Below are 16,251 nucleotides of genomic sequence, written 5' to 3' on the forward strand. Positions count from 1 at the left end.
TTTTCATTTTTAAATAAATACATTTTCAATGCAAAATCACCAAAGCAAAAAATATTCACCAATACCTCAGACCGGGGGTTGCCGATGTAATTGGATATTGAGAACAACACACATTTTAATTTCACTTTCCAGTTTCAGTTGAATATTTATTTAAAATAAATAAATAAAAATCCAGTGCAAAATTTGAAATAAAGGGATTGTCTTGCTGTATTGTGTAGGCTTAACCCTAACCCTGCTTAACACAAATTACCCAATAGTACCAACTTGCATCCAACCAGCGGTAATACCGATTGTCAGTTGATATCAGTTCATCAATATGCAATTATATTGGTTATTGGCAATCTCACAAGCTGACGATAGGACGATCTGACTATGGAGAACATCGCCGAATGCAAAAAAGGTTAACAATTGTATAAATAAAAGTGTATATACATAAAAGCCATTGACAATAGATAAAAATGAAATGAGACAGACTCGATGACGTATGCGGCCGGCAAATGCGACCTCCGGAGGATGCAGCCTTTCAAACGAGACACAGCCTTTCCTGCCCAACATTGTTAATTACTGCTTGGACCAGCCATGTAAACGATCATGTCTGTCCACACTGACACTTCCTGTGAAGTTTTTTCTGTGACCAACCAACCAATCAAAACTTTGGTCGAGTATAAGGGGGCAGCCCTAGAGTTTGGGTAGGGACTGCCTTTTGGAAAACTGTTTGGAATCATTCGTTTTTGCAATTCCATTTGGTGCTGGTAGTGGCACAATTACACACTTTACCTTTAAAAAATATAAACACAAAGTAAAAAGGTTTGTGTATAATATTATTCTTAAGTTAAGTAAACACCTGTGAAATATGAACTTACATTAAAGGAGCCTTTCATCTCATTTTAACTCCTCTGTATCAGTCTAAATAATCAGAACCTTTCTTGTCAGAAAATATTTAAGAAGTGTTTCCATTTTCTTCCATTAATATTTAATAATAATACATGTCTAGGGCAGAGAAACACTTTAATCGCTATTAGTCAGGTTTATTCTAATTTAATTTTGCTGTTTGCCTTTCTCCCTCAGCACCTTTTTGATAAAATGAATGAATGCATGGCTAAGGCCCCCTGTCGCCTGCCCACTCTCACTCTACTGGGGCACGTTGTCCGTAAGCAGCCATCTTGGATCCACAAGATCGCTCGCTATCCACTACTGCTCTCTCTCCTCAAATGCCTCAAGGTAAGTTGATGAAATGCTAACCCTGTGAAAGAACTCGCAAAGCTCTTTTGGCATGTCTCTGTGTTTTTGTTTTATATATTTCTGTGTTTCCTGTGTGTTACAGACAGACACCGATGTTGTGGTTTTGATAACTGGAGTCCTGGTTCTCATCACTTTGTTACCCATGATCCCTCAAGCTGGCAAGCAGCATCTCTATGAGTTCTTTGACGTATTTGGACGTCTGGCCTCCTGGAACCTGAGAAACCCAGGTGAGAAGTTTGAACATTTCCTCGTAGTTGCGATCCACAGGTTTCCCATGTTCACAGATGACCTGAAAATCTGTGGGAATTTTAAAATTGTGATTTGCAGGCCTGGAAAAGTCATGGAAATTAATCAAACCTAAAAAGTCATGAGTGAACATAATTTTATCTAGCTTTACTCTGCTCTGATATGTTTCTTCTGAATATTGTGCATTTTAAATTCTTATGTAGAGTGAAAATACAAATTTCATAACATTTGATTTTTTGGAGACATTTGTACACAAGTATAATTGTCTGAAATATATATATATATATATATATATATATATATATATATAATTTCCAGTGATAGGTAATTAAATACAATACAATCTATAAATTATTTGGAAACATCCTTCTCTATTAACCACAAACATCTAAAAGAGTCATGGCAATTAATTGATCAAAAGATGTGCGAACACTGCATCCATTCAAGCAGTGTATGGAATGTTTTATTTTGGTTGGCTTTAAGTTGTTTGTTAAGGTACAGTATATTTTATTATTATTATTCATTGAAATCCTCTGCATAGTTTTAGTCTCCCACAGAGATCAGAAATGTGGTAATATGCCCCCTTAAAGGTACACTCTGATTTATTTTTTCCTCATTACACAAAAGTTTTACTCCTAAAGACATGAATTGTAAATTTGCAATAAATTGAGGAAATCATGACCACTCATGACTTCAGTCATGTCAGTAACCTTATAAAAGCTGTTTTATTCTACATGGAGAGGGTCTGCACATGGGGGCTGCCATGTTAGAATCACATGACCAGTCGAATGCAACTCGCTTAATCGCAGTAACCGTCCTGCTATTTGATACTTTAACTGTAAAGTACTACATTTCTACAATGACATCTGAAACTGAAAACTTTTGATTTTAAATGATGCTGCATCCAAGCCGCTAGGTGTCAGTGTAAGTCCAAGATGACACAAAGACAAAAGTTACTGAGTGCACCTTTAAAGGAATATTCCGGGTTCAATACAAGTTAAGCTTAATCGACAGCATTTGTGGCATAAATTTGATTACAAAAAAATTATTATTCCACTTTAAAAAAAAAAAAAAAAAAAGCAAAAATGTAAGCTTCAGTGAAGCACTTACAATGTAAGTGAATTGGGCCAATTTTTTGAGGGTTTCAAAAATGTGAAGCTTATAATTTAAAAAAAAAAGCACTTAATAATGATACTCATGTATTATTTGAGCTGCCAACAAAGATGTAAAATTGGCTATTACTTTACACATAAATGTTAGAGGTGTTTAGCATAAATGCTAAAATCATGTTAAATCACGTATTGTATGTGTACTTTGAAATTGTGAGTATTTTAACGTATTGGCCCCCATTCACTTATCACTATAACTCAGATTTTGCTCAGAATACATTTTAAATAGAAAAGTCAAAATAAATGTTTGTGGTAATAAAGACTATGCCACAAATGCTGTTGATTGGGCTGAACTTGTGTTGAACCAAGAATATTCCTTTTGAAGCAACAAGCAAAATACACTTTCAGACATTAGCCAGTTATCCATCACTGTCAACTTCAGGTCACGTACCAGAGGTTTATCTCATCCACCTCCATGCCAGTGTCTACTCACTCTTCCATCGACTCTATGGGATGTACCCCTGCAACTTTGTGTCCTACCTGCGCTCCCACTACAGTATGAAGGAGAACATGGACACCTTCGAAGAGGTGGTCAAGGTGAGCTGGCACTCATAAAATTTTCCTGAGAGTGTGTAAAATTAAATGATTTCAGTTGGTGTTTTTAATGATTATGAGGGTGTTTTTGTTCTTGTGTTACATTAAACAATGGTGTATGTGTTTGTGTTTCAGCCAATGCTTGAGCATGTCAGAATACACCCCGAGTTAGTGACTGGAACCAAGGACCATGAGCTCGATCCCAGCAGGTGAGCTTCACACCCATGTCTCTCATTTAAATGCTTTAACCAGGAAAATCATAGTCATGCCACTCTGTCTTTTCGTCTCTTTTCTTTGTACAGGTGGAAAAGATTTGAGATTCATGACATTGTTATCGAGTGTGCCAAAGTCTCTCTGGACCCGAAGGAGGCATCCTGTGAAGAGGGCTATGCCACCATGCCTGAGCATTTCTGTTCCCATCTACAGCAACGTCCGGCTGATTGCACTGCCAGCCCTTACGGCGACTTCCACAGCAGCTATGGTTACAACCTCTTCAATGCAAACATTATTTCAACAATTAAATATTCTTCTTATAATTTTGTAAGATCTTAGCTGGTGACCATTTTAATTGTCATTGTGCCCTTGAGCAAGAATACCTCTTGGAGACTGTACCTATAATAAATGTACTATAAATCGTGTTGGATTGAAATATCAGCTAAATGACAGATTTGTAATTACAAGACATGTGCTGTTATTCGGTAATACGGTATACCACGATAGTTAATATGAATTGTTATATTAACATATACACTTCAAAATACCATTAACATTTTTAAGATAACCAGTGACCTGTGCTGTATATACAGTTTATATATAAAACATGAAAAATTTTGAAGGAGGTAAACTTGAGTGTGAGACACTTGAGCAAACACACACTTTTAATTTTGGAGGTGCAATTTAGGACAAAAACTTTCAAAAGAAAAATATATAACTGCACACTCTCTTACAAGTTTATTTTATTACCAATGTTTCGGAAACAAGCCTTTGTCAAGGAACAATTTCCTCACAATGGAGAGCAGTATAAATGGAGTAAGTCATTACACATAGGTGAATACAGCGACATCAAAATGGCCATTTAGTAATTAGCTAACAAGCCTGTCTCAACCAGTTAAGACAATAGAGATATCAGGCTGAATTGTATGTCACCAGAAACATTACTTAAGCACATTTAAAACAATGAGATACAATTAAATCCTAAAGAGCCACCACATCCTATCATAAGGGAGCCCTATTCACAAACCATATACATACACCTATACTATACATTCATATACACATACACTCAAGAGAGATGTGTGTGTGTGTCTGTCTGTCTCTCTCTCTCTCTCTCTCTCTCTCTGTACATATATATATATATATATATATATATTACACACACAAAGATCCCCCATTTAGCCTTAACAGACTGTAGGGGCAAGGACTGTTAGTAAGCACCTATGAAGGCCGGAACGGTACTCGGGTGGCCAGCACCACGCCCGACCGCCTTTGTCTCCCCAGTGGTGATATTTTACACACCACACCAGGTACTCATTTTAGGCTGAGTCGACCTAGGGGAGGCCCGGGACCAGTTCAGATAATCGTCACTGTTGTTGGCCATGAGCGCAAATCAAACTCGGGTCGCCAGGTTCGTAGCGCAGCACGCTAACCGCTACACTACCGCTCCACCCATATACAAATATACATATACATGCACATATACATATATTTGTATGTGTGTGTGTGTGTGTGTGTGTGTGTGTGTGTGTGTGTGTGTGTGTGTGTGTGTATATATATATATATATATATATATATATATATATATATATATATATATATATATATATATATATATATATATATATATATATATATATATATATATACATATACATACATACACACACACAACCATCAGTTGTTTTGAGATCTTTCAACATTCAATTCAAGATGTGTACAAAATAGATTTAATTTCCTAATTTATCAATGAACAACTAACCTTGCACACCTGAGAAATAATTGATAGATGCGGCGGACACAAGCTTTAGCAAAGTCGATATAATGGAAAAAAATCTCGCACACTATTCTGGCTTGCAAAGTGTATCAAAATGTATTAAGCGAACATGCCTGACGAAGGTCGAGTGACCAAAATGTTGCTTCATATATTTTTATACTCTTTGCCAGCCGGGATATTGTGCGGGATTTTTTTCCATTTCATTTCCTAATTTATAAAAAACAACTCTATTCAAAATCAACATTCAAACCATATAGCACCAAAGTATTTAATCTGTATACAAAAGGCTTCTTGTTTTAGCAAGAGTTGATCCAAATCCCCACCTCTTCTTGGTAGGGACACCTTCTCAGTACCTATATAATGTAATGATGGAACTGGATGATTATGCTCTATAAAATGTGCTGCTAATGGGTAATTTATATTGTTATATCTTATAGTACTATGATGTTATGCAATTTGTATGCACCGACAAAAACAACTACAATCATCTGACTTGACATCCCTTTCCTCATCTGCTACCTCTAGCTCAAGTTTTTTTTTAATCTGCCGGTCAACGCAGACACGACCATATAAAACAGCATCGAGAAGACGATTATTATAGCTGTAGATTGGACTGCATAAAAACAAGAAATAATTCAATCACCGACGTTGTCTGTTTTCAGTCACTGAAAGTGGCATGATGTCTTTTTTAGACTAAATTATTTTATGTTTTTATCCCTTGCAGGAAGTTCTTCCTCAACACATTTCTCTACCCCTCGTCAGCCTGTCGTCCCTCCCTTGGCCCTGCCCTCTTTCTCAGGGTCTCAGCCCCCATATCGCAGCCCCATTGGAACCTGTCAGCAGGTAAGTCTCCACCAAACTGTTACCTTTTTATATATATATATATATATATATATATATATATATAAATTATTTTATCCAGTCATTTTAGTCAGTCAGTCAGTCCAGTCAGTCAGTTTATCATTGAGAAATTTTCCACAACTGTAGAACTTTGTTTTAAGTGGTAGTTCACCCCAAAATGAAAATTCAATAATTTTTTACGCACACCTGTGTTGTTAAAACCCATATGACTTTCTTTTTCTTAACACAATGGGAGAAATTGTGAAAAATAAATTGTGGATCAGTGATGGCATTGCCACCTCTTCAAGCTTCAAAAGTATACAAAAGTATAATTCAGAAGTCAAATTAATTATTCCATGAGACTCATGATTGTTATAAAAGCATACAATAAGGTTTGGTGATAAACAAACTGAAATCGAATGTATTTTTTTTGTGAAAATTAATCTCCGTTAATCTCTTGTTCTCATTCATGATGGGGCACGAGAGCAACAGTTCACACAGCACCCACGCAACATTGGGGCGTTCAAGTGAAAATTTATTTTGTTTATCTAAAAACAGGTCCTCCACAGCGATAACAGAATACAACACAGCTGCACACAAAACAGAGAACAGAACTTATTAAACACATCTGAAGAGTTTTTAGAACTCATAGAAATTCTATATATTAATTTAAATATTTTTTGAACTGAGTACTCTGAAATCATAAAGACATATAGAGGAGGCTACAGGCAGCCACAGTCACACCGCGTCTTAAAATAACGGCAAATGATAAGCGATAAAATGTATATTTTTTTGGGGTAATCAGAGATTTGTCCTAACCAGCTGTGACGAGCGACAGTACATTCTATCGACCGCTTGTTTTCTATTTTCGGTATCGCGCGGGTAACTCCTTCTGCTGTGAACGGTCCAAAAACTTTCATAAAAATAAGGCTGGGTATAGAAATGCATCAATTATACGATTACAAACTCTTCAGACATGTTTAGTAAGTTCTGTTCTCTGTTTTGTGTGCATGTGAAATTATTCATTGCACCTTTTAATGTTCCATAAACCGTTCCCTTTAAACAGTTTGGGATCAGTGTTTTAAAAGCAACAGAAAACACTGATCCCAAGTCAGTTCCCCTCTGCATAGGGTGAACCCACTGAATCAGTGGTCTGAATATAAACTGATCTGTGTTGACACACTTGCTTCCACAATACTCTATTGAAGGAACCAGTGTCTGCCTCCCTCCACCTTCTTGTTTGTCAGCTCGTCAATTGTTCTTTAAATCACTCATCCCTGAAGCACTCCCTTCCATTTGCACACCAGAGCACCCCTCCTCCTCCCCCCCCCATCTGAATCATCTCCTTGTTCTCCAGGCAGGCTCAGGAGCAGAGAGGAAAGGAAGTGAGAGGTGTTGAGTCATTCCTGTGGGTGTACAGGGCTTTAAATAGAGAAAAACATGCCATCTCTTAACTGATGCAGAAACAGTCACCCTGGCAACGTTAATGACGCTGAAGTGCTTTTTCTTGGGTTTTACCTCCCAGTGTCAAGACCTTTATTCTGCTTAACCCACCGCAGGCACAAAACAAAGAGTCAGTTTTGCACTTATGTTCCCATTGGGACTAAATTAAGATGTAGTCAAATGTTAGTGTTAGGGGTCTAATGGTTCAAATTTGGTAATGTTTTGGTTTGAGATAAGTGTAAGACATCATTAGAGACTGTAAAGGGTCTACTTTTATATGTGTCCACTCACAATAACAACAAAACATTATCCTTTGTAAAATAAAGAAAATAAAAAGGGTGAGCTCTAAGCAGTCTCTGGGTTCGTGAGCATATATCTGAAACACGTCACAAAACTGAACTGAAACTCCACGAATACTTATCACACAAACATGAAACATATGACTAAAGAAAGCTTAAAATGTCTACATATAAATAAAACAATTCAAATTTAAAACCAATATTCTCCTGCAATGTAATATGTATGAAACAAAGCGATGTACAGTTTTTACTGGCTTAGCGAATTATCTCTAATGTGATCACACTCATCATCAGAGCACCCTATTCATACGCTAATGTGCTGAGATGGTCAAATCTATTGGTAAATGCCCCCGACTGTGCCTTGAAAACATATAGTTCATTCACTTATCTGCTCATTTGAAAGACAGCACGATACAATTGTAGAGTTACAATTTTCCTCAATATGTGTTCAGGTTAAATTAGTAAAATGCACTTTAAATATGCCCATATTTGAAAATCAGCATATTATAATGATTTCTGAAGGATCATGTGACACTGAAGACTGCAGTAATGATGCTGAAAATTCAGCTTTGATCACAAATTGCAATTTACAATATATTCAAATAGAAAACTGTTCTTTTAAATAGTTGTCTTTTAAAAACTGTTTTTACTGTATTTTGGATCAAATAAATGCAGTCTTGGTGAGCAGAAGAGACTTCTTTTAAATGGTAGTGTAGGTCTAAAATTAAGTCTTTATTTAAAGAAAATGTATACTCCGATTACTTCTTTTAACTTAAAACTTGATTTTGATCATTAAGTCTCCTCACATTCATTCTCTTTCTGTCACATTCCTCATTGATAGGCCCAGGGGAGGGTTTTTTGTCTGATTCATGATCATTCACGCCTCCTCGCATATCGCCTTTCAACACTAAAAGTGTCTTACAAAAGTTTAATTACTATATTGTTTTGTATGAATGAGTGATCAGGATGCTTTTCACATCATTTTGTAGCAGAAACTCAAAAGAACTGGATATATATGTTGTGTGTGTGTGTGTGTGTGTGTGTGTGTATGTGTATGTATATATATATATATATATATATATATATATATATATGTATATATGTATGTATATGTATATGTGTGTGTGTGTAAAATATTCAGATTATTAAAATGCATTACATTCCTGTAGCAGAAGAGTTAATCATTGATAAGACCATACAAAAAGCGTCTTTAGAATACAATGTATTGTTTACTACAATATTATTGAACATAATCCAATCATTGGCACACAGTTCACAGCAATCCATTTCACAAGTGAATTTGTCAATCAGTTTGAGATTTATTATGAGGGCTTGTTTAAGGACCCGTCAATATACACCTACGTCAGGCATGCTTGTGTAGCGTCTCGGGTGTGTTGTGTCATAAACATAAAATGTTTAGGTCACTGTGTCAAGTTAAATAGTTTAATACACATTGTGGCAGGGCGGAGGTTGGGGCCGGGTTGTGATTATACACACCCGGTCCCTTATCAGGCTAATTAAGCCTCTGAGAGGGATAAAGGCCGAAGGCAGGCGGTGGTACGACGAGAGAGAGATCGTTTACGGACATGTCCGTCATGTGTGTGTTTGTCTTTTAAGTTTCTCATTAAAATATTATTTACATCGCCAAGCCAGTTCTCGCCGCCTCCTTTCCATTGAACTACGTTACACTTGACGGACATGTCCATAAACTATCTCTCTCTCGTCGCACCACCGTCTGCCTTCGGCCTTTATCTGTCTCGGATGCTTAATTAGCCTGATATGGGACCGGGTGTGTATAATCACAACCCGGCCCCGCCCTCCTCCCTGCCACACACATCTTTAAACATATCTTGAGATCCCTTAGTTCGGATTTGCGCTCCAAGTTTTTTGAACGCAAGAACGTAACGCATGTTTGTGTTGTTCTGCCTACTGAAGTGTTTTCTTCACTGTATAAACTGCGCGTTGTTCATACAGCTGAAATTTCACTTACTTCACTCTGGAGTAAACAGGTGGTACTACAAGCTTGCATTACTTGGGAATCTTCTTTATTATGGTGCGATTTAATTGCGTAAATTTTTTTAACGCGTTATCTTTTGTAAAATTAATCACACTGAATTAACACGTTAAATCGACAGCCCTAGTTTTAATGCAGAGGAACTTGACGATAGACTGTAGAACCCCTGTGATAGAGGGACCTTTAAATTCAACCTTTAAAACAACTCTCGAAAAATGTAAGTTTTTTATTTCTATTTGTTGCACCACGGCTGTTTTAGCCCAAGAATGTAAGTCATCATCAGTGCTTGGCACACATCCAAAATTCGAATGCTCATTTGTGGTGGTGGCGTAGTGGCTAAAGCACAGGGGTTTTAATCAGAAGGTCACAGGTTCTAACCCCACGGCCACCACCATTGTGTCCTTGAGCAAGGCACTTAACTCCAGGTTGCTCCAGGGGGATTGTCCCTGTAATAATTGCACTGTAAGTCGCTTTGGATAAAAGCGTCTGCCAAATGCATAAATTTAAAATGTAAATGAATGGGCTTTTTTATCTTAAAATCTATGAATATTAAAATTTCAAATGTTATTTTGGCTGCCTCACTGTTCTTCTTGCCTATATTATTTAATATGGGTCAACAACATCATGTATACAAAATCTAAATATTGATGAATCTATTGTCCGACTTTAAGAATGTTCAATTAAAATTAAAGGAATCGAATGAGGGTAATTATATAAAAATCACAAGCAATTTTTTATTTTATCTTGTGAATTGAGTTGAAATATCATGGGAAAAAAATAAATAAATATATATATACAGGTCCTTCTCAAAAAATTAGCATATTGTGATAAAGGTTATTATTTTCCATAATGTAATGATAAAAATTAAACATTCATATATTTTAGATTCATTGCACACCAACTGAAATATTTCAGGTCTTTTATTGTTTTAATACTGATGATTTTGGCATACAGCTCATGAAAACCCAAAATTCCTATCTCAAAAAATTAGCATATTTCATCCGACCAATAAAAGAAGTGTTTTTAATACCAAAAAAAAGTCAACCTTCAAATAATTATGTTCAGTTATGCACTCAATACTTGGTCGGGAATCCTTTTGCAGAAATGACTGCTTCAATGCGGCATGGCATGGAGGCAATCAGCCTGTGGCACTGCTGAGGTGTTATGGAGGCCCAGGATGCTTCGATAGTGGCCTTAAGCTCATCCAGAGTGTTGGGTCTTGCGTCTCTCAACTTTCTCTTCACAATATCCCACAGATTCTCTATGGGGTTCAGGTCAGGAGAGTTGGCAGACCAATTGAGCACAGTAATACCATGGTCAGTAAACCATTTACCAGTGGTTTTGGCACTGTGAGCAGGTGCCAGGTCGTGCTGAAAAATGAAATCTTTATCTCCATAAAGCTTTTCAGCAGATGGAAGCATGAAGTGCTCCAAAATCTCCTGATAGCTAGCTGCATTGACCCTGCCCTTGATAAAACACAGTGGACCAACACCAGCAGCTGACATGGCACCCCAGACCATCACTGACTGTGGGTACTTGACACTGGACTTCAGGCATTTTGGCATTTCCTTCTCCCCAGTCTTCCTCCAGACTCTGGCACCTTGATTTCGAATGACATGCAAAATTTGCTTTCATCCGAAAAAGTACTTTGGACCACTGAGCAACAGTCCAGTGCTGCTTCTCTGTAGCCCAGGTCAGGCGCTTCTGCCGCTGTTTCTGGTTCAAAAGTGGCTTGACCTGGGGAATGCGGGGATGTTTCTACTCCAGACTCAGTCCACTGCTTCCGCAGGTCCTCCAAGGTCTGGAATCGGTCCTTCTCCACAATCTTCCTCAGGGTCCGGTCACCTCTTCTCATTGTGCAGCGTTTTTTGCCACACTTTTTCCTTCCCACAGACTTCCCACTGAGGTGCCTTGATACAGCACTCTGGGAACAGCCTGTTCAGAAATTTCTTTCTGTGTCTTACCCTCTTGCTTGAGGGTGTCAATGATGGCCTTCTGGACAGCAGTCAGGTCGGCAGTCTTACCCATGATTGCGGTTTTGAGTAATGAAACAGGCTGGGAGTTTTTAAAAGCCTCAGGAATCTTTTGCAGGTGTTTAGAGTTAATTAGTTGATTCAGATGATTAGGTTAATAGCTCGTTTAGAGACCCTTTTCATGATATGCTAATTTTTTGAGATAGGAATTTTGGGTTTTCATGAGCTGTATGCCAAAATCATCAGTATTAAAACAATAAAAGACCTGAAATATTTCAGTTGGTGTGCAATGAATCTAAAATATATGAAAGTTTAATTTTTATCATTACATTATGGAAAATAATGACCTTTATCACAATATGCTAATTTTTTGAGAAGGACCTGTATATATATATACACTCACCTAAAGGATTATTAGGAACACCTGTTCAATTTCTCATTAATGCAATTATCTAATCAACCAATCACATGGCAGTTGCTTCAATGCATTTAGGGGTGTGGTCCTGGTCAAGACAATCTCCTGAACTCCAAACTGAATGTCAGAATGGGAAAGAAAGGTGATTTAAGCAATTTTGAGCGTGGCATGGTTGTTGGTGCCAGACGGGCCGGTCTGAGTATTTCACAATCTGCTCAGTTACTGGGATTTTCACGCAAAACCATTTCTAGGGTTTACAAAGAATGGTGTGAAAAGGGAAAAACATCCAGTATGCGGCAGTCCTTGTGGGCGAAAATGCCTTGTTGATGCTAGAGGTCAGAGGAGAATGGGCCAACTGATTCAAGCTGATAGAAGAGCAACTTTGCCTGAAATAACCACTCGTTACAACCGAGGTATGCAGCAAAGCATTTGTGAAGCCACAACACGCACAACCTTGAGGCGGATGGGCTACAACAGCAGAAGACCCCACCGGGTACCACTCATCTCCACTACAAATAGGAAAAAGAGGCTACAATTTGCAAGAGCTCACCAAAATTGGACAGTTGAAGACTGGAAAAATGTTGCCTGGTCTGATGAGTCTCGATTTCTGTTGAGACATTCAGATGGTAGAGTCAGAATTTGGCATAAACAGAATGAGATCATGGATCCATCATGCCTTGTTACCACTGTGCAGGCTGGTGGTGGTGGTGTAATGGTGTGGGGGATGTTTTCTTGCACACTTTAGGCCCCTTAGTGCCAATTGGGCATCGTTTAAATGCCACAGCCTACCTGAGCATTGTTTCTGACCATGTCCATCCCTTTATGGCCACCATGTACCAATCCTCTGATGGCTACTTCCAGCAGGATAATGCACCATGTCACAAAGCTCGAATCATTTCAAATTGGTTTCTTGAACATGACAATGAGTTCACTGTACTAAAATGGCCCCCACAGTCACCAGCTCTCAACCCAATAGAGCATATTTGGGATGTGGTGGAACGGGTGCTTCGTGCCCTGGATGTGCATCCCACAAATCTCCATCAACTGCAAGATGCTATCCTATCAATATGGGCCAACATTTCTAAAGAATGCTTTCAGCACCTTATTGAATCAATGCCACGTAGAATTAAGGCAGTTCTGAAGGCTGAAAGGGGTCAAACACAGTATTAGTATGGTGTTCCTAATAATCCTTTAGGTGAGTGTGTGTATATATATATATATATATATATATATATATATATACACACACACACACACACACACACACACACACACACACAAAACACAGGAGTTTGTATAGGCAGTAAAGTGACTTTTTGTTTGTGTTTATTTTTAGAACTCCAGCTGTGAATTTAATGCCACATATGGTGTTATGGATTCCCTCTGGAGCCCCTCCTCCCAATGTGGCATGGCCACACCCCCTTCCTCACGTGGGATGTCCCCAAACCTGGAACTGTCCCAGATTACCTCTCACCTACCTAGTCGCCTCTACAGCACACCTGGTAACTATACTGTCTTGCACTTTAGTAAATATTATTCACAGTTAAAGCTGCATTTATAAGAACAACAACCTTGATGTCTAGTTAATTGTGCTTAAGGTAGGCATGTGATAGTATCAAATTTTCACGTCAAGATAAATGCTTAAGCTTTCATCACTGTGTATGGTATTATCTTGGTATTTAATGAATTTAATGCAATTCATTGTCACTGTATGGCAATGTACTTTTGCGTTGCATTTCAACTTGAACTTAATATTTAAATCATAATGTGCAACATTTCTATTATTAATTACAGGACATAATATTTGCTGATTACAACTGTATTTTAGTTGTTTCCACAAGACACAAACGTTACTGTGTAGCTAGGGGAGTTTTTGCGAACTACTCTTCGGCCAATTGAAAGCAAGCTACTCATCTGCAAAAGGCAACAACAGTTCACTTTCTTTATGGTCTTATTTGTCACTTAGCTAGTTGTCTCTTAGAGTGTTGTCTCTTAATTTTCAAAAAAGTTTGGAAAAAGAGCAGAAATGTCACAACTTACCTGTCCTGCAGATGAGCGAACATATGTTATACTTTTTTGCCACATGTTTTACACAAAGGGAAACCGTCTTTGACCAACAATCCGTTTGCATTGTTATGGAATCCAAAATACTTCCACACATCTGACATAACCCTTTTGGAAACCGGAAAAAGTGTCTGCTGCATTCCTCCTTCAGCCATCCTTCTCGTCCATGTTGGTTATGTTTACATCAGAGTCTGCATGTGTCATTTGTGCCAAACGGTGTTGTGAATCTGGATTAATTGATGGGGAATAAAAACTTCTGTGTGAACAGAAAAATCAAAACAACTTGGCTAAAAGGTTATCTAGAATTATTTACAGTATTTTAAAGTGCCCATGATAACAATATCATGCTTGTTAATTACCGTGATATACCGTATTACGGAATACCATCATTTGCCTAGCTGAAGTTAACTTAAATTGCAGGTATATTTGGGCCTCCATATCCCAAGCACTGGCATGGATTTGGTGTTTTGGTGACTTAAGTCTTTTGTCGTCTTTCCTGCAGCAAGTGGTAAAGGCACCCCATCCTCCAGCACCCCCGCGGCCTCCTCACCTCCTCCCAGTCTCTCAGATGAGTTTACCCATGTGTCCATGCCATGCAGCACTTCCAGCCCGCCATGCAAGGTACTTTCAGGTGGAGGATGACCTGTTGTGCTGATCTGCGATCTCCCATTAAACCTTTTAAAGGGATAGTGAACCCCAAAATCAAAATTCTGAATTTGATTTACTCTTCCTCATGTTGTTTCAAACCTGTATGACTTTCTTTTGTGGAACACAAAAGGAGGTGATATTTGGCAGAATGTGAGCCTCAGTCACCATTCTTGTTTATGGTGTGGGAAAAAAAGATGCAGAAAAAATGAACATTCTGCTTAACATCCTCCTTTTTTATTTTACAGAAGTAGTTGCCATGAAAGTATTTTTGAGTGAACTATCCCTTAAGGTAAAATGGCAGATCTGCCCTGAGATTAGTGAAATCTAGCAAAGTCTCATTATAAACTGTGCTTTAAATCTGTAGGATGGTAGACTTTTAGACCACACCAAACCTGCCTTGGTCAGGCAGGAGCCAATCAGAGAGCTTGAGAAAATTGGGCCTGAAACAACCAATCACAGAGGTAAGAAATGTGCTGTTATCATTCCCTGTTATTACACAAAAAACAGCCTGACCTTAAAGTCTTTATTACACAGCTTTCTGGAATACTTCATTCTGATCAGTTAATTGCATTTTTAAGTCAAATCATTGTGTAGAATGAGCACTAAACTGCATAATTGACTTGTCCCAGGCAACCAAATTCCTACATGGATAAATATTACTCTACAGTCTTTCTTTTCACATAATGAAATAATTTCAATTCAAATCAATATTTCATATCCATTCATTCATTTATTTGGTAAGTAGCTTTGTAATAAGTGGCATATGTCAGTCGGTCATTATTGCAAAATATATCCTTTCAGGGTAAAACAAGAGGCTATTTTGCAGTAATGACTGTCTAACTGTACATTATCCCTCATTATTGCAAAATAAACCCCTTTTGGGTGATACAAGACTTGATCACCTTGTCTTGCCTTATTTTGCGATAATGACAGGCTGATTGTACATAATCCCTTACTTAATGTTTGCATGGTTTAAAATCTAAAGGACTTGGCATAAATGGCTAGTGTTAGATGGGCCATCATTAGACCTAAATTATTTGTGCTGGTTGACCTAGATGGCAGAAAAGACAACATGCCCATGACGCTGACCGAGCTCTCAGGCTACATGAAGGAGCAAGAGCAAATGAGGATTGAGAAGGAGAGGGAGGACGGTAGGAACGAGAGCACCTCTTACTTATTCAGTGGTCATTTTTGTCTTTTACAAGAGCTCAACCAGCTTTAATACTAAGTCATAGTTGCTTCATATCTGTTGAGTTTTGTTTTTGCCCTACAATTATACACTTATCCCATGCACTAATGGTTAACAAGCAGTGTAAAATTGATTTTATTAAGAGGAAATATTTACCCTCTGGAATTAATTTATCTAATCAGCCA

General features: G+C 37.9%; 1 protein-coding gene across 2 annotated transcripts in view; it reads left to right on the forward strand.

Moving 5' to 3' along the window:
- Positions 1-16,251, forward strand: part of LOC127627982 (hamartin-like) — a 34,383-nt gene that overhangs the window by 6,333 nt on the left and 11,799 nt on the right. For both annotated transcript variants that reach the window (XM_052104614.1, XM_052104615.1), the window contains exons 4-13: positions 1,069-1,221; positions 1,325-1,469; positions 3,040-3,194; positions 3,327-3,400; positions 3,494-3,672; positions 5,906-6,024; positions 13,502-13,667; positions 14,732-14,850; positions 15,242-15,338; positions 15,933-16,028. In XM_052104614.1, the coding sequence (XP_051960574.1) occupies positions 1,069-1,221; positions 1,325-1,469; positions 3,040-3,194; positions 3,327-3,400; positions 3,494-3,672; positions 5,906-6,024; positions 13,502-13,667; positions 14,732-14,850; positions 15,242-15,338; positions 15,933-16,028 (1,303 nt within the window). The remainder of the gene's footprint in view (positions 1-1,068; positions 1,222-1,324; positions 1,470-3,039; positions 3,195-3,326; positions 3,401-3,493; positions 3,673-5,905; positions 6,025-13,501; positions 13,668-14,731; positions 14,851-15,241; positions 15,339-15,932; positions 16,029-16,251) is intronic.

The sequence above is a fragment of the Xyrauchen texanus genome, chromosome 34 (assembly GCF_025860055.1).
Source record: "Xyrauchen texanus isolate HMW12.3.18 chromosome 34, RBS_HiC_50CHRs, whole genome shotgun sequence".
Lineage (NCBI taxonomy): Eukaryota > Metazoa > Chordata > Actinopteri > Cypriniformes > Catostomidae > Xyrauchen > Xyrauchen texanus.